The sequence below is a fragment of the Barbus barbus genome (assembly GCF_936440315.1).
Source record: "Barbus barbus genome assembly, chromosome: 15".
Lineage (NCBI taxonomy): Eukaryota > Metazoa > Chordata > Actinopteri > Cypriniformes > Cyprinidae > Barbus > Barbus barbus.
Window position 1 is genome coordinate 29,078,505 of NC_136743.1, and position 15,951 is coordinate 29,094,455.

Here is a 15,951-nt window from a genome sequence, read left to right on the forward strand (position 1 = left end):
TGTATTATTTGTGATTTAAATTTTGTGAACAGGAATTCCTTTTTTCGTGCGCTTTTTACTTTCAAATTTGCGATCTTGGTGTCACATTTTACAAGAAAAGATCATTGTCTGTTTTGCTTATATCTATACACCTTTAACTTTTTAAGACTAAAACAAAAGATGGATTCATTGTTATTCTTAATTAAAAAGCGCAACAACAATAAAACAGTAAGTTGACAATTTATCAACAAAAACGAATAAGACGAGGCATGGCATAGGACACACCACATGCTGTACTATATACAGTACCTAGTATATTACAGAATGTTTAGCAAACTCTGAGGAAGCAAATAAATATTAATATATATATTTTTTTTAATTAAGGAAAGCCTCCATAGCATAACCTGAGGTAAACAGCAAAGATAACAAGCTTCTCAAAACGAAAACAAAAAGAAAAGTAAAACTAAACTGGCTGTAGCTGACAGGACTTGCATGTTTTTTCTACAAGAATACACCACGTTCACCTTCTCTGGTTTAAGAAGCGGTCTTTTACTTTAGTTTGAAACAAATCCATCCGTTGCGCTCCATCCGCGACGCGCACCTTCACGCTCGTGCTAACGCGGCAAGTATAAACCAGGCTCTACCCACTAAGCGCTCGTGGTGAAAGCACCTCTCTTCACGTGATCAGTGAAATCTGACTCCTGCTATAATGTGCTGCGGCTGGCAGCGCGCGCTGTATGAAGCAGACGCTTTGGAGCAGCGCAGACCTGGCACTCGTACAAATGCGACCACGTCAAATTTTAACTCGCAAACAATTACCATTTTGGTCGCAGTCTAGAGCCCTGTCATGTTCAATTTAATCTTCGTATTACAACAATAAAAAACATTTTATTTATAAAAAGCTTTAGCAGCAACATTAATATTAGCAGTAAGCAAAATGAACATAGAAAGTCTAATGTTTTCAAATGGAGAAAATAAAGGAAAGGAGTCATATCAACTTCATTTTTAACTACAGTTTTAGTAGGTTTATAAGCTGTTTAATAGGATAAAGAGTGAAGAATAATTCACTGGATAATGTTAATTCACGGAATAATATTCTCTGGAATATTGGAATATAACAAGCATTGTATTTTATTGCATTTCTCAACTGGCATGCTCTAAATTATGCTGCTGACAGCGCGGTTTATATGCCTTTACACAGAACTATAGGCTACTCAAACTGCGATCGATCGCGGAGATAATAAATAATTAATTTCCATAGAGTTGTATTAATTTAGATGTTTATAAACGAAATGATGGTTATATAGTAAGTGTTAATACAATTTAGGGTGCTTCAAAAAAGTGAATCTTGTTAAAAGTTACATGCGGTGTCCGAGCTGAGCATTTCTTGAGCATCAACCGCTGAGTGAACTGCAATATGAAAGTGGCTTCACGAGACTAATGATGAGCATATAGACAACAGAGAGAGAATTACATTCAATGCTTTTCTTTCCAACATGCAATCATTCATGGCTGTATTATTTAATTCATGCAAAGTTACGTCTTTATTGGGAGAGGACTTGACGGATTATCTATGTGACTCCGACTTCACGAGACTAATAGACCACAGAGAGAATTAAATTCAGCGCTTTTATTTCCACCATGTGCTAATTCATGGCTGTGTTATTTCAGGCAAAGTTATAGCCTATCTTTATAGGGACAGGGCTTGACAGAGTATCTTATTTATCATATTTCTTAGAGCCAAGTTGCATTTAAACTATATATCAGGCATTTATGTAATACATCTAATTTGTGCATTAATGCCTGCAATATTAAATAGTTTACTAACTACAGCAAATCAAGTACCTGCACGCCATTGCTGTCTCGTCTCCCCTCAGATGCGCTGCAATTGCGATCTTGCGCGCAATTCTGAAAACGTCCACAAGATGGCGGTGTTTATCGGGGAATCCGATATTACAAAACCGATATTCGATTATGAAAAAATGCTTAAATATCGGGAAAAATATCGGGAAATCGATATATCGGTCGATCTCTACTAACAATGTCACAATGCAAAAATTCATAAAGGCTCAAATGTCTTCATGCAAAATCTGATTTCTTATTTCCCCATTTGCTCGGAGTGAAATGTAACCTTGACATGTTTACGTGAGTTTCACCCATAATGGTCTAATTTGGATTATGCAGTAGGGCATTTGTAATCTCTGGCATTTCTTACTCTGTTGGTTTGCGCAGGGGGGCAATTATCCAGTCGTACTCCAAACGTGACACCAGCAATGGGCCTCTTATCTTGAGGCTTCTTCTTCAATCCTGGAATTCCTCTCCTCCAAGTGGCTTTATCTCTCGGAGGACTGGAGTCATCTGAGAGACATATCGCTGATATTAACATTTTACTGAAAACACAATGGGTTTCAGTGTTATTTCATAATGCTGTGTGTTACCTTTACTCCTCTCCTGTTCGCTCCTGGGCGAGTAGAGGCTCTGACTCTTACTGCTGCTGCCCAGCAGAGTGTGTCTAATGCTTAGAGACTGCCGTGAGGTTTTGGGTGACGGCTCCGTCTTACTGCTGGGTGCACTGTAAGAACACACACATTTCTAGACACTAAATACAAGGCAATCTTATGCAGCTCAACAATGTTCAAAAGACATAAAAAACTAATGAGCTGTGCACCAAGGCAATATTTTTAGTCATCACATGCAGGCTTTCAACACAAAACCTGTGCTATAATAAATATTATTAGTATTAACAGTTTTAGTATTATAGTTGAAAGAGTTGAGTTGAAAAATGAGCCTATTTTCAAAAAAAGTGGAGCGTTCCTTTAAGGCCTTATACGAAAATACATAATGTATTTAACAATTTAAAACCTTTGCAATTTGAAAATTGTGCTAAGCCATACTGCAACTTTGTGTGTGGCCATGCTTTTTGTTTGGTGTTCAGTGTGAGTGAGTGACAGCTGACAGTGTTTCATTTCAGTGAGGCAGCTCATTAGGATTTGGAACAGGGCCTTTATTAAGACAAACTTTCTGGTCTCTAGGACATGTTCTTTACCTCATGGATATATACTCTTTGAGCTTTCTGTTGATCAAATCAGTGCTGGTTACGGCAGCGTTCTGAAAACACAAGACAAAGAATCATTAACATTGAGGTAACATGCAAACCTGAGAGTACAGCAACATTAATCTGATTGTGAGTGTTAAGGGAAACCAGTTCCTCTGGCAAACATAGGAGACGAATATTAACAAAGCCTACCCATAATCCTCACACCTTCAGTAAACAATGTCACCTCAACACTGATTTCAGCAGATGACAAAGCGCTGTTGTGTTAGCAGTAAACTGGTTTTCACATGGTTTAGTTTCAGGACAAAGTTATGCCTGAAACGAATGTGATGCTGTGATGCTTCTACTCTGAGGGGCAGACATGGGCCACAGACTTCAGATAAAGATATTAATCTACTGCTCATATTAGTTTTTTTGTGAGGCTGTTCACATAATTTGTAATCAGACACTGCCTAGGTTTACATGCACAATTTGTGGTTCAATCGGACTGAATTCATTCCGATTGATGAATCTGAATGTAGTGTTTACATGAACGTTAAATAAAGTGATCGGGTTGATGTGCGTGTTAATGTCACAGGCTTCAAATCGGAATTAAAAAATTTTTTGACATGCGCACACTGCACAAATCCAGTTTCTCACTGTTTGCACATAATAACCACTCTCCTACACTGTTTTGAACAACAGAATGAATATTTTTCCATTTTTGGATTAATATACATATAAACCGCTGTGCCGTGCTGCTCATATTTATCACGCAGTAAAAACTCCCCTCCCCGCGCCCAAACAGGTTGCTGGGAATCCAAAACAAGGACTGGTGTGATCTTGTCCTGCTCCACTTCACAGTTGCCGAGTGAAAAGAGAGTTTTAGAATGACAGGACACGCATTTATACAACACTTTATTCAAAAGGATGAACCGCTTGTTCCACACGTCATACGTCGTTACACTATTTCTGCATCAATGCATATGCGCAGTCCTTTCAGTTTTCAATCCGATAGAGTGTTTACATGCACGCTCAATCGGATTAGAAAAGGAATAAATCACCCCCCTTAAACGGATTGAAATTTAATTCCGATCGAGCTCAATCGGATTGATTAAGGTGAAGGCTTTTCATTCCGATTGAGCCGTCAATCCAATTACAAACGGATTATTTGGTTGCATGTAAACGTAGCCATTGTTTAGAAAGGAGTCGAGGATTGAGTGGTTATCCTGTTAGCCTCTGTTGGCAGATGCTGGAACTACACCATTATGCTGCAAAAAGCAACTTTATTTATGGCGATTCCAAATTAGCGGTGTATTCAAATAGTAAAAACTGCAAGCAAAATATACATCACAAATATTTTACTGTACACAGCAGATGCTTTAGCAGAGCCTGATTTTTGGAACACCCATAAAAGCATAAAATAGATTTTTCCAAGTCTGCTGCCTTTGACGTCACAGCAGGATAGCCGATAGTGAAGGCCAACTGGCCACCAGCCAATCCAGCTTTGTCCGGTTGTCATTTCCCCGCAGTTACAGTAATTAGTCACATGGTAGTTGTGTATCAAGTGATTGGCTCAAAATTGGTGTGCCCATTAGCAAAACAGCAATACTGTTTATGCATCCAATTCATCCAAGGAAACGAACATGCAGCTATGGCCAGTTTTGATTCCCATCTGTTGACCTCTTTACACTTAGGTTTGAGGTGTCATTTCATTAATGAAGTCTAAATCCCCAAGTATACTTGCACTTTGATGCAAATGCATGTCTACAGCCAAACGCAGAGAATACTTGACAGTGTGTGCAAACATGCTCACTAGAAAGTATAATCCTTGTTTAATGTCTCCACGATTTTTCTGCAGAAGTTATGACTGACAAATTGTCTTTGTACTCATTTAACTTAGAGTTGCGTGTATCTCTTGACCCCTCGTCACAGGAGCACTTGCCTCAAGTGATGTGTTTTTCCACCTCATCTGTTTCTTTAAAACTGACTGTAAAACATCGGACCGTGTTTACACATTATGGAAAAATCCATTCATACAAAAAAAAAGTACAAGCTGAGCATACGGAGTACAGTTAGATCTGGCTTTACATGCATAAAAAGCTCAATTTACATCACACAACTGTATAAATACCTTAGCAGTAGGGATGGCTCGATACCATAATTTTGGCTTCGGTACAATTACCAGAACGTAATGCCTCAGTATCGATACTAAATCAATACCATAGGTGACAAATAACCAGCCTCAAAAGATTAGTGAATTGAAAACAATTATATTAAAATAATAATGATAAAACAGATTCATATTTTAATACCTTTGTATCAAACTGTAACAAAAAAACCTACACGGCCAAACAGAAAACAAAACAAAAAAAAAAACATCTGAAGTAAAATATATTCAAATCTTATCTTTTCAGTGCAAACAAAAACCTACCGGGAAGGGTTACATTTTGACTGAGTTTGAAAAAAATAAAAAAATACTACTGAAGTAACAATTAATGCAACAAATGTTGCTTTATTGTAAAGTGTTATTCTAACAGTCAAAGTAATATTCAAAATCATGTTATTATTTCTCTCTCAGATTTTTTTCAGATTTCAGACTCAGCCAAAGAAAAAGCATTAAATAAATCTCACTCTCTCGGCTGCTTCATATCAGCGGTCGGCAGCGTAGCAGAAACATTCACTTCATATTACTGATACAAAATTTAATATAGCAAAACTATTGCTTAATTCAAATTCAATTAATATTCGACTGTATGAAATGCTAGTGCATATATTACGTGACCAAAACTTCACTGGTTCTAGTGAGTCACACATGCACATTTGAGCTTTCGTTGTTACTGTATCACATCTTATGTATGCGCGTTGATCAGTTGTAAATAAAAGTTCAAATTAAATCTGAATTTGTGAATGATGCCTGTCGATCTCTTAATTTTCTGAAAAAATCAGGATGAGCAAGCGACAAGTGCTTAAAGTTTGATGTGTTGTCTCTGTGGAAACATGATTTATAGCAACGCTTGCATACAAGTGCAGTAAGGTCAGTTCCTTCACCTTTGTCATCTGTTTTGTATGCAAAGTAATGCCATATTTCACTTCTACTGTTTTCTTTATTTATTAATTTTGGGTGCGTTGATAAGAGTTTCATCTGTTTGATCCATCCCGTTGGTCTGTTGCCACATTTACCGGTTGCGCAGCAATTTGGGAAGCACTGCCACCTACAGCTGCACTTTGCAACAGCAGCATATGAAATACCGAATTGAGCAAAATTATGATATCGTACCGTTTTAAATATAATATATACCTGTATTTTTCCAGTACCGGTAAACTGTGCATCCCTACTTAGCAGTCACTTTAAAATGCTATCATGCTCAACAAACCTCCTCGTCCAGGTTGCTGTTTTCTTGAATGATTTTTATCCAGGACAGCATGTCTTCTCGGCCTTCCGCCTGAAACAGATACTCGCAGTCTGAAGTCGTTAGCCGCAGGACATTCTTGCGCTTTGTGTCACTGTAAGAGATGTCAATCAAGCAGGCCTTGATGCTGATTGAAAGAGGCTCGTCCTCTAGTTGCGAGTTGACGTGAGAAAGCCCCTCCTTTTTGTCTTTATAGAGGTAGAGGGAGTGTCCCCGCAGCACTGCATACATCTGTTTCCACGGCCGCATGCCACCTCCTACTCGCTATAAAGAGATGGAAACATGTAAAGTTTAGGTCATGATCAGTAATCTACAACAATTACAGTAAAACTATCAACACAATTCAATATGCTCTTGAATGAAATGGGAAATGAGTAGTGAAAGAGACAGAGATCATTTTCCCACCTTGCCCTTCTCAGTGTTGAGCTGTCGGAAATGCAGCCAACTCTCCTTGGTGGAGTCACTGAAGATCTCAGTGGAGGAGTCTCTTCTGGAGCTGGAGCTGGAGTCATCAGACTTATGGCCATCCGATGCCTATAAGAGCAGAACAAACATGACATTTTGGTATCTAGCCTTGGATAATTGTCTATCATTTATGCTCTGTTCCAAAACCTTTTGGAACCTCACAAATGACTGATGTAGAGATCTCTACATTGCATTGCACGTCGCTGTTGCACCATTATTATAGTGACTAATTTGGGTGCATTTTTGGCTAAACACTTCAATAGGATTGTCTTTGAATTTGACTAAAAGAAAGTCTTAAAATGCTCCAAACACAGGCATCTCACAAGGTTTTGGAACAGTTGCCATTATTAGTGAATGAGCATTCTGGTTTAACGAAAGCTGCTCTTTATGAGGGAAATTTTTATGTGCATCTCTCACCTTCTTGAAAACCCTTAGACTCGGTTTGCTGGATCTTCTGTGGAAATGAATGATTATGTTAGGCCAAACAACCACTCACATTGACAGTATAAGGAATCTCCAACATCACGATCCATCACTTTTAAAAGACGCTTACCCACGGCCTTCCTCCCGATAGTTGTCCAGGCCCTCATCGTATGATTTAGAGCGCTCCGTTTTGGTTCCAGATTCTAGAATGGCATTTCTGAGAGACTCTGCATGCATGTAGACAAAAATACACCATCAGCAACAAGCTCAACGAAATGCTCACTGAACCATTCACATGGTGCTCTCAGATGGCAATAATTGTTCAAAAACACTGAAATCTGTACAGACACGCTTACCTTGGTCATGAGACAGTTGCCGGCGCATGAGGGGGCTGGGGCTGGGGGTGGTGGGGCTGGGGCTTTCAGAGATTACAGCCTGAGCTCCAGAGATCACAGCTGACGCAGGAATATGGCTGCCATCATGGTCTACACTAGGGCTGGCTGCCTCATCTGTAAACACGGTAAAAGAGTGGTAAATGTGAATAATGCAACTCTGGCATGCGTTCATACATGTACACACGGGCTCACAGAGAAACAAGCTGAAGTAAAGAAAAATAAAAAAAGTTACATGTGTTCGTCCTACTATGATGTACGTTTTCACCCATCATAAACATCTTATCACTTATCTCCTGAATTGATACTGTCACGATAATTGGTGTATATATTGATATATAGTCACACTGTTTTAACACTGAGTTTCAAATCCCTGTACTGTTTCTTTCAATACCTTCTAATGTTCATTTATGCTTATTTCATACTGTAACAAGCAGAAAAGATGAAGAGATGATAGGATTTGATTTAATATGAATCTGAATATGTATATAATATAGAGTGTCAACATTGCTAAACAATAATCTCACTTCATCCATGAGCAATGGCTAACTTGAGCTCTTTAATTTCATCCTGTTAATTTTCTTGCTATTGGGTAAATAAATTATGTTTTAAGTGCCTAAGACTGACTAATTTTTGTCTTGAACACAAAGTGTGGAATGACAAAAATATGTTGAGGACATACACTTCCCAAGCCGAATTTCCCATTGGGACTTGCTGTTGATACTAACAGAACAAAGAATAAGACAAGAAGATAAACCATAACGTACCACATACAACAGCTTTTATTTTGCCTTAAAAATTTCAAGTCAGCCTGCAAGTGCATGTCTCGATTTCATTGCAAGCAAGAAGTCTGCTTAAACTTTTATAGGAATGAGGACAGTTTTATTTATCTTACAATTTGACATGTCCTGTTTTCGAGAGCGCTGAAAACTTTTGAGCTCCTCTGCAGGTCTCAGCCGAAAAAGGTTGGAGTACAAAGCTGTTCTGTGCTGCCAGAGGGCTGGAGCAGCTAAAATTAAAGCAACTGCCCTAGTTCCTGCATCCTCCAGCGTCTCAAAGAGGGCCAAGGGGAAGGTGTGCAAAACCCTCTTTGGGCCTAGCTAAAAAGCTCTAGCGTAGCCTACAGATCGCCTCGCTCCAAGACACAAGAATCTTAATGCCATCAGCGCTGACCTAGCTTAATTTTACAGGATAATAGACCGGGTTGTGCTACAAGGCATTGATGGCAACCATCCTCTACTCAATTCATTTCAACAGATACTTTTCTCCAAAGCAACTTACTATGAACAATCTGAGGTTTGGAGCAAGAAGTTAACAAGCTGGACAGCTAAAACAAACTCGGCAATATTAGTTATTGGTTTGGACTGGAAATTATGTAATCAAAGTGGAATTAAAAACAACCATATTGATTCCCAATGTTAACTGGATGTCACTCAAGGTAATGTGAAAAAATATAGCATACTACTGCAATTAGGGCATCATATACAAATCCTAGGATAGCTTAAATATACCTAATGTCTTTTACAGCTAAAAACATTTACCTGTTGTTTAAAAATTCAAAATAATTTCTACCATTCATGTTTACTGCATACATGTGTCTAACCATCCATTTCTTTCAAAACCTCAATAACCAAACATTTTTATACAAACAGTTTAGACAATTTGCCTCCCTTGCCAGGTTAGCTGAAAACTCAGGGAGAAAAAGCAGTACAAATCTGACTAATAACAGTAAAATTATTTGCAGTGCCAGAAGCAGGAATGCTAGGATTGTGGTTATCTGAATAAAACACACACATCATATAACCAGGAAAAGTACAATCAGAATGAGTATGTGATGTGTTACCCATAATAAAATCTAGAGCATTTACTTACAGTATTAAATTAGTAAAGAGCCAATGAGAGTAAGTAAAGAGCTTAGACAACCCTAAGACCTATTCAAAGTCTTAATTGTTATTGATTTACAACCAACAAAAACCACTGGAGTCGTGACCCTAGTATAAAATAAATGATGATAGTGCTGACTAATATTTAGACTGTAACACAACTTCACAATATGAAATCATCTAAATCTGGAAGCTATATCTGAAAAATATCAAATATTTAGCCTCAAGTGGATTATAAAGGTTAATATTTTTTTCAAACCATCATTTTGCCCAAACAATAAAAATCATTAGTGAAACCTTGTAAATTTGCATCACACCAAAAGTGTTTTTTTCCCACAATGACCTGATGGTACATTAACCCCACCTATTACATGTTTACATTATTATTATTATTATAAACATACAATAAATATAAACATTATCTGAAATGGTACACTCTTAAAAAAACTCAATGGAGAAATAAAAAGCATATTACAATAATTGCAATATTCCCAACATTTCTTAATTTCAGGGCAAAATTACAAGTGAACAGATCATGCATCTTCAATATAATCCTCAGCACTAACGGGGACATCATATACCTACCTGAAATACCAAGTAAATAATTTGTATATTACCAGTCACCAGTATTAACACTTCTACTGCTACTTATTTACCTTCTCTCTTGTATTCTTTCAAAAAGTATCAGTATTTTTCAAAACTCATCCAAATTTGTAAACAGTATATGAGGTAAGCAACAAACCTGTTACAGGGTATGCCTAATATCTGAAGGCTAGTGCACAAAACAGCAAAGCATCAAAAGACAATATGTGACAGCACAGCTAGGCTATCACTCAATATTCCAGGCCAATCCTAAGGCATTAGAGTATGAGAGAAGGCCACCTCCTCCCTGAACAACACCATGACTCACACACAGTCACTCTCACTCTCCTTCACTCACTCCCAAACAGCCACACTCACAGGCCTAGATTTGCACCTTCTGCATACATCAACTCTACTCTTCAAGCTTTGAGAGTTTGATGGAACAGATGATACAAAGTAAAATTTGGCCATGATAATCCTCTGTCTGGACACATGGGGTCGGGATTTGGAATTGTGATCACAGTTTGAAATTGCATAAGGTACTGGAGCATTATTAATACAGGAAATCACTGACGGCCCAAATTGAACATAAAAATTAATTGCACAATACATCCCCATCATTGTCTAAACATAAGCAGTTATTGTTCAAAAATATCTGCGGCAACTCTAAAACAATCCATACTGCTGGCTCAAGCTTGTTGCTAGGTTAGCGTTGCTATGGTTACAAAGAGTGCACTTACCGATGAAGGGAATGGAGTCAAGTGATTCGTCCAGATTACTGGAGCAGAAGGAGGAGTCAAGCCGCTCCCCTAGTCTTCGCATGTGCATCTCCCGGCGGGCATCATTGGGCAACCAGCAGACAACGCCCTCTGCCGGCTCAGGACCATCCGTGTCATTCACCGCAAGGATATACGAGGGATGGCGGAGAGGTTGTGGGGTCCCCTTCCCTGCTGGGGGTTTTTCCCGGAGGACTACATCCTCCACAGGACTGGACCCGTTTACCGGTAGGCCCTTGACATCCCGTGGGTGTGTCCTCTGAGCTGATACCCCACACTGTGGCCTCTGCGGAGATGGAGCAGAGTAAGATGCCGACCTATATCCGACTGGATTTTCCTTCCCAGTTTCTGGGCTTTGCATGGTTTCAGCCATAGTTCTTGATTGGTTCAATGACGAATTAGAAATACGATTTCCGACAACAGCTCTGCTTTGGTATTTGGAAGGAGGCTCTTTGGCCTGGTTTAGTTCATTGCGAGATCGCTCTGGAAAAGCAGCGGTGGGTGGGATGTCCGTTCTGGAGCTGTGCGTATGGGAGCTAGCAACACCCCTGACGCTCATGCCATACCCTGTCGGGGGACGGTAAAGGACCGCCCGAGGTGGGAGAGACTGTCTACTAGGACGACTCCTCTGGTCTACTCTGCCATACAGCTGAGCGGCCCACGGTGCAGGAGAAACTAGTTCACCATGTTCCACATAGTCTGACGAATGAACACGGGGCTTCCGCATGAGCCCATCAGAGGATACGCTACGAGGCGGCCAGTCCCTGGCATGGGCCGCTCTCTCCACCCCACTCATCCTATCCTGCGAAGCGCTGCGTGGAGGAAGCACAGAAGGGCCCTGGTAAGCCCGGTCATGAGATGTGCTTCTGCGGCGTAACTTATTGCCCCAGCCAGGTTGGGGTCCGCAGCGGGGGCCACCGTGGACACTTTGGGATGCAGCTCGCAGGCTGTCTAAACGCTCTTGAATAGTCCGACTGTAAGTGTGAAGACCTTTATTATCAATATATTCCCGGTATGTCTGGTAAGTCCGCCAGTCAATGTTCTGGTGGGTAGCAGGGGAGGTAATGGAGGAAGTAGGCGCATAGTGTGTAGGTGGAATGGCATAAGGATCACCATGGTGACCTGAAGGGAACATGTCAGCTTTGCGAGGGTGGAGGTATGGCGGACGACCACCAGACACCATACCAGGCCTGGCTCTGATCAGCATTGGATCTGGGCCTACTAGACCATAGTCACCCCGATGACCTGGAACCATACGGCCCATGTGAACATGAGGGGGTACCACCACTGTCCGAACACTTTCATTGCACACACACACTGCAGTTTGTGTCCTTGGAATGGGTGGTGGAGGGGGAGGAGGAACTGGTATCTCCACACGGTATCCTAGATCAGATGGTACAACCCCCGGGGCTGATGACTCAGTGGCCTGGGCCATCCCCGGGGGCTTACAGTCTACTCGAGGGTAACATATAGGGGGTGGCTTCGGGATATGGTGGGCATTTCCACTGTATGAATCATGACCCTTAAGGTAGGCATCTTGGGAATAGGCCTGTGGAAGAAAGAATCAGATAAAGTGAAACAGTACTCACAAAATCAGAAAACTCGAAATTCATGATGATTTCCTACAAATAGTTCTCCCTGTGTGGGAGGATGGCACTACATTTGCATGTGGGAGTGTGACAGGTCAGAAGTGTGAGCTGTACTCTGGTGCGCCAAGTGCTGGAGAATTCTATAATATTCAAAACAATATCCAAAACTGACATTTCAGAACAGAAATACACCTACAGTAATTAACTTGACTTCCAAACTACAGGGCTCCAAACTTCTAATTACCATTTCTGCTGTGTATGACTGTAAAAAAGAGGTAATTCCTTCCCTTTAAATATCATAGTACTGGAAAACAAGACCTGTCTCCATTTCACACACCGAGACGTATCTCCAAAGGAAGCACAAGGCAGCCCAAAATAAACAGAGATTCAGAGTAACAAGAAAGTGATGTCACCCACCATTCGGGTCACCACACGTGACCTAAGCGACACTGAAGACGGAGGTGAACGATGACCCTGATTAGAAACGGCACTGAATCTGACCTCCGTAATCAGGTCTAAATCCACAGTTTAAGGTAAACAGGACTTCAGCTGAAGAACGTCAGATTTAAAACAAACACCAGGCTCCATATTGTTTGTCTTCCTCCGATTTGGAGTCTTTCAAAACACGTCAGCAAGTCATGTAAAGTGGACTTTCAACCCATCATACAGAGTTACATTCCTTTTGCATAACTATACAAACCGAATCGGATATCAGTAGTAGGGAACTTCACCCCGCCTTTCGAGAAATGCCACAGACGGCTTATTACACAGGCCAAAGTTCATCATAGGAAAAGAGAGAAATGAGGAAAAAGGGGCGAGGCACAGTAAATATGACTGCTGGATATAGCTGAGAACTACCCACACGGCTAAATCAAACAGGTCACACAAAATCTCTGCTACTGCAATCGAGACATTCAGCACGCTACGTGATACTACTCTACACATAACCAGAAACGTCATGACAGTCATCTGAAAATGACAAGGGACAGGAAATCAACAACCAAATGGAATATGATGGCATGCATGACATTAATAAAAAAAAAAATCATAACAATCGACATGTATGCATTTGTTCATCTGCTTACCCGACTAGTGATTTCCTGTGAAAACTGCAGCCATTACATCACAAACCCATGGAGTAAAAAACAGAGAAAGGGAGGGAAAATAAAAGAGCAGCATACATTAAAGGCGATCAAAACCAAAAGAATCAAGTCCATGTACTGACAACCACTATTACAGTAAATATCTATGCACAGAGCACAAAAAATGTACAGGAGCTGCAGTGCTGCCAGTGAGGAGGGACCATGGGAAGGTGGAGAAGAGCGGTGTGAAGACTGTCACGTTAACGTTGCCACCTGCTTGTCCTCGTTGCTCCCAATCGAGGAGGGGGCTGAGGTGCCTGCCGCCTGCCTCGCGTAGTAGCGATCGGCTCTCCATCTCTCCCCTCTCCATCCATCCGCAGGCAGATTACTCCGTGATCTCACACACTCTCCCACCCTCCCTCCCAGCCAACGCATCCACTCGTTCACTCCCTCCCTCACTCTCACTGGAAAGCTGTAACCATTCACATGTCGGAGGCAGATGCTTGATTATACATTCAGCTCAGATGGTATAGCTTCCCCCTCCCTTTCCCGCTTTCTCTCTCGCCTCTGCCAGAGAGACGGCCCACAACATAGAGCAGTCAGCTGACTCCAGCTGATCTAATCTAGTCTTTCCTGTCTCTCCTTCTCTCACAGAAATCCTTACACCACTGCCCACGGTAGCATCCTTTCACGCCTCTTCTGATCAACTCTGCTACTGTGACTAATGTCACCAGAGACCTCGAATGGATCAATTCCCCAACCAACTGAAAACCCTCTTTAGACAGGCCACAGAGCTGCCTTGCTACACTGCTGCACATAAGAGTAAAACACCATAACGGCAACAGCTGTGCAGCAGTGTCTATGATTTTAACTATCTTGTATAGTGTCTCTTGCATTGAATTTTGTTTTATGCATGCTTTATGAGTGAAGTACTAGTTAATGTAACCCCACCTATATCATGTCTCCTACCAAATTATTGCTCATTTGATGACGCACACTTTGGTGTACACCACCTTCTCATAGAATGCCAGGTGTGTGTGTAATTTAATCAAAGTACACACTGCCAGAGCTTTTTCGAACCATGCTCTCAGACAAAGGGCATAAACCCCCCCCAATATTTCCAGCCTCCCGCTTGGAAATTCAGCCTCTCTCATTGGTCAAGCCCATCCTGAAAGGTGTGACTCTTCCCTGACTTTAAACCAACTCCCCACATGCCATTTTAACTGGAAAACTATGAGTACAATATTCTTTAATTTCATACTTAAGCAATTCACATACGTTGAATGTTATAACGAGAACATCTTATTTCAGAAAAGGGTGTTTTTTCTTCAGTAATCTAGATAAACACTGTTATTCCACTACAGTCTGCACATGAAACAGCAGAGGTGCTTTGAGAAATGCCTTTGCCTGCTGCCAGAGAGTTCAAACGATGCTTACAACAGTAAATGGCACGCATTAAAAGTTAATCTAAAGGGCAAGCAAATGAGTGCAGGACCCCATGTGCGCACTGAGCTGAGCGAACTGTGGACAGAATTAGAAAGCACTGAACAGACTTAAAATAAAACAGAGAAACACGATGTTGGGTGATTATTCACACAAAATAGAATAATAGTCAGTGTTCCGAAGGAACGTGGACGAGTCATGTTTCTGAACACAGTCGAAACAAATGCAGTTTTACCACAAAAATAGGGGTGTTAAAAGTTTCAATGTTTTTTTTTTTTTTTCTTTTTTTTTTTTTTAATTAAATAAACGAACAAAGCCACCCCAGCTTTATATCAAGCCGATGTAAAGCTGCTTTGACACAATTTGCATTGTTAAAACGCTATACAAATAATACTGACTTGACTTATAAAAATGCAAAACAAGAACTCGTATTTTGCAAGCATAATTTTGGTGGCATTTTTCCCCAAGGCCTGTTCAATTTTGACCGTTTCTTATAACAAATCAATAAATAAAATTATTTTGACAAGCTGATAAAAAAAAACAATACCACCTGTAAAAACAGCATACAGCCTTTGAAGTGTATTCCATCAATTTTAGAGTTTCACACTTTTTCACAACTCGCAATTTTTGAGTGAAGGCATGAAAAGCAGCCAATCCCCTAATGTAGACGCGTCTTGAGTTTTTATTCCAATTCTAATATATAAATACTCATGAGCTTTGATTGGGGCACTCACACTGCTGCCCAAATATTTTTCAGTCGCACACAGTAATTTTCAGTTGCATTTAAAGGTGACACTGTAGAGCCCTGTATAGATTTGTATACACTGCACAGCGATTCTGTATCAGAGCTCTGTGGGAGAGCGAGCCCATGTGCCAGGCCCCAGCTGGCA

The 15,951-nt window shown here is 40.6% G+C and overlaps 1 protein-coding gene across 2 annotated transcripts in view; it reads right to left on the bottom strand.

Annotated features, from left to right (window-relative positions):
- Positions 1-15,951, bottom strand: part of LOC306881941 (rho GTPase-activating protein 21-A-like) — a 55,719-nt gene that overhangs the window by 9,169 nt on the left and 30,599 nt on the right. For both annotated transcript variants that reach the window (XM_079436324.1, XM_079436325.1), the window contains 9 exons: positions 10,912-12,496; positions 7,671-7,823; positions 7,445-7,541; positions 7,309-7,345; positions 6,832-6,960; positions 6,391-6,690; positions 3,026-3,087; positions 2,418-2,551; positions 2,195-2,337 (listed from right to left, as the gene is read on the bottom strand). In XM_079436324.1, coding sequence (XP_079292450.1) covers positions 2,195-2,337; positions 2,418-2,551; positions 3,026-3,087; positions 6,391-6,690; positions 6,832-6,960; positions 7,309-7,345; positions 7,445-7,541; positions 7,671-7,823; positions 10,912-12,496 — 2,640 coding nt within the window. The remainder of the gene's footprint in view (positions 1-2,194; positions 2,338-2,417; positions 2,552-3,025; positions 3,088-6,390; positions 6,691-6,831; positions 6,961-7,308; positions 7,346-7,444; positions 7,542-7,670; positions 7,824-10,911; positions 12,497-15,951) is intronic.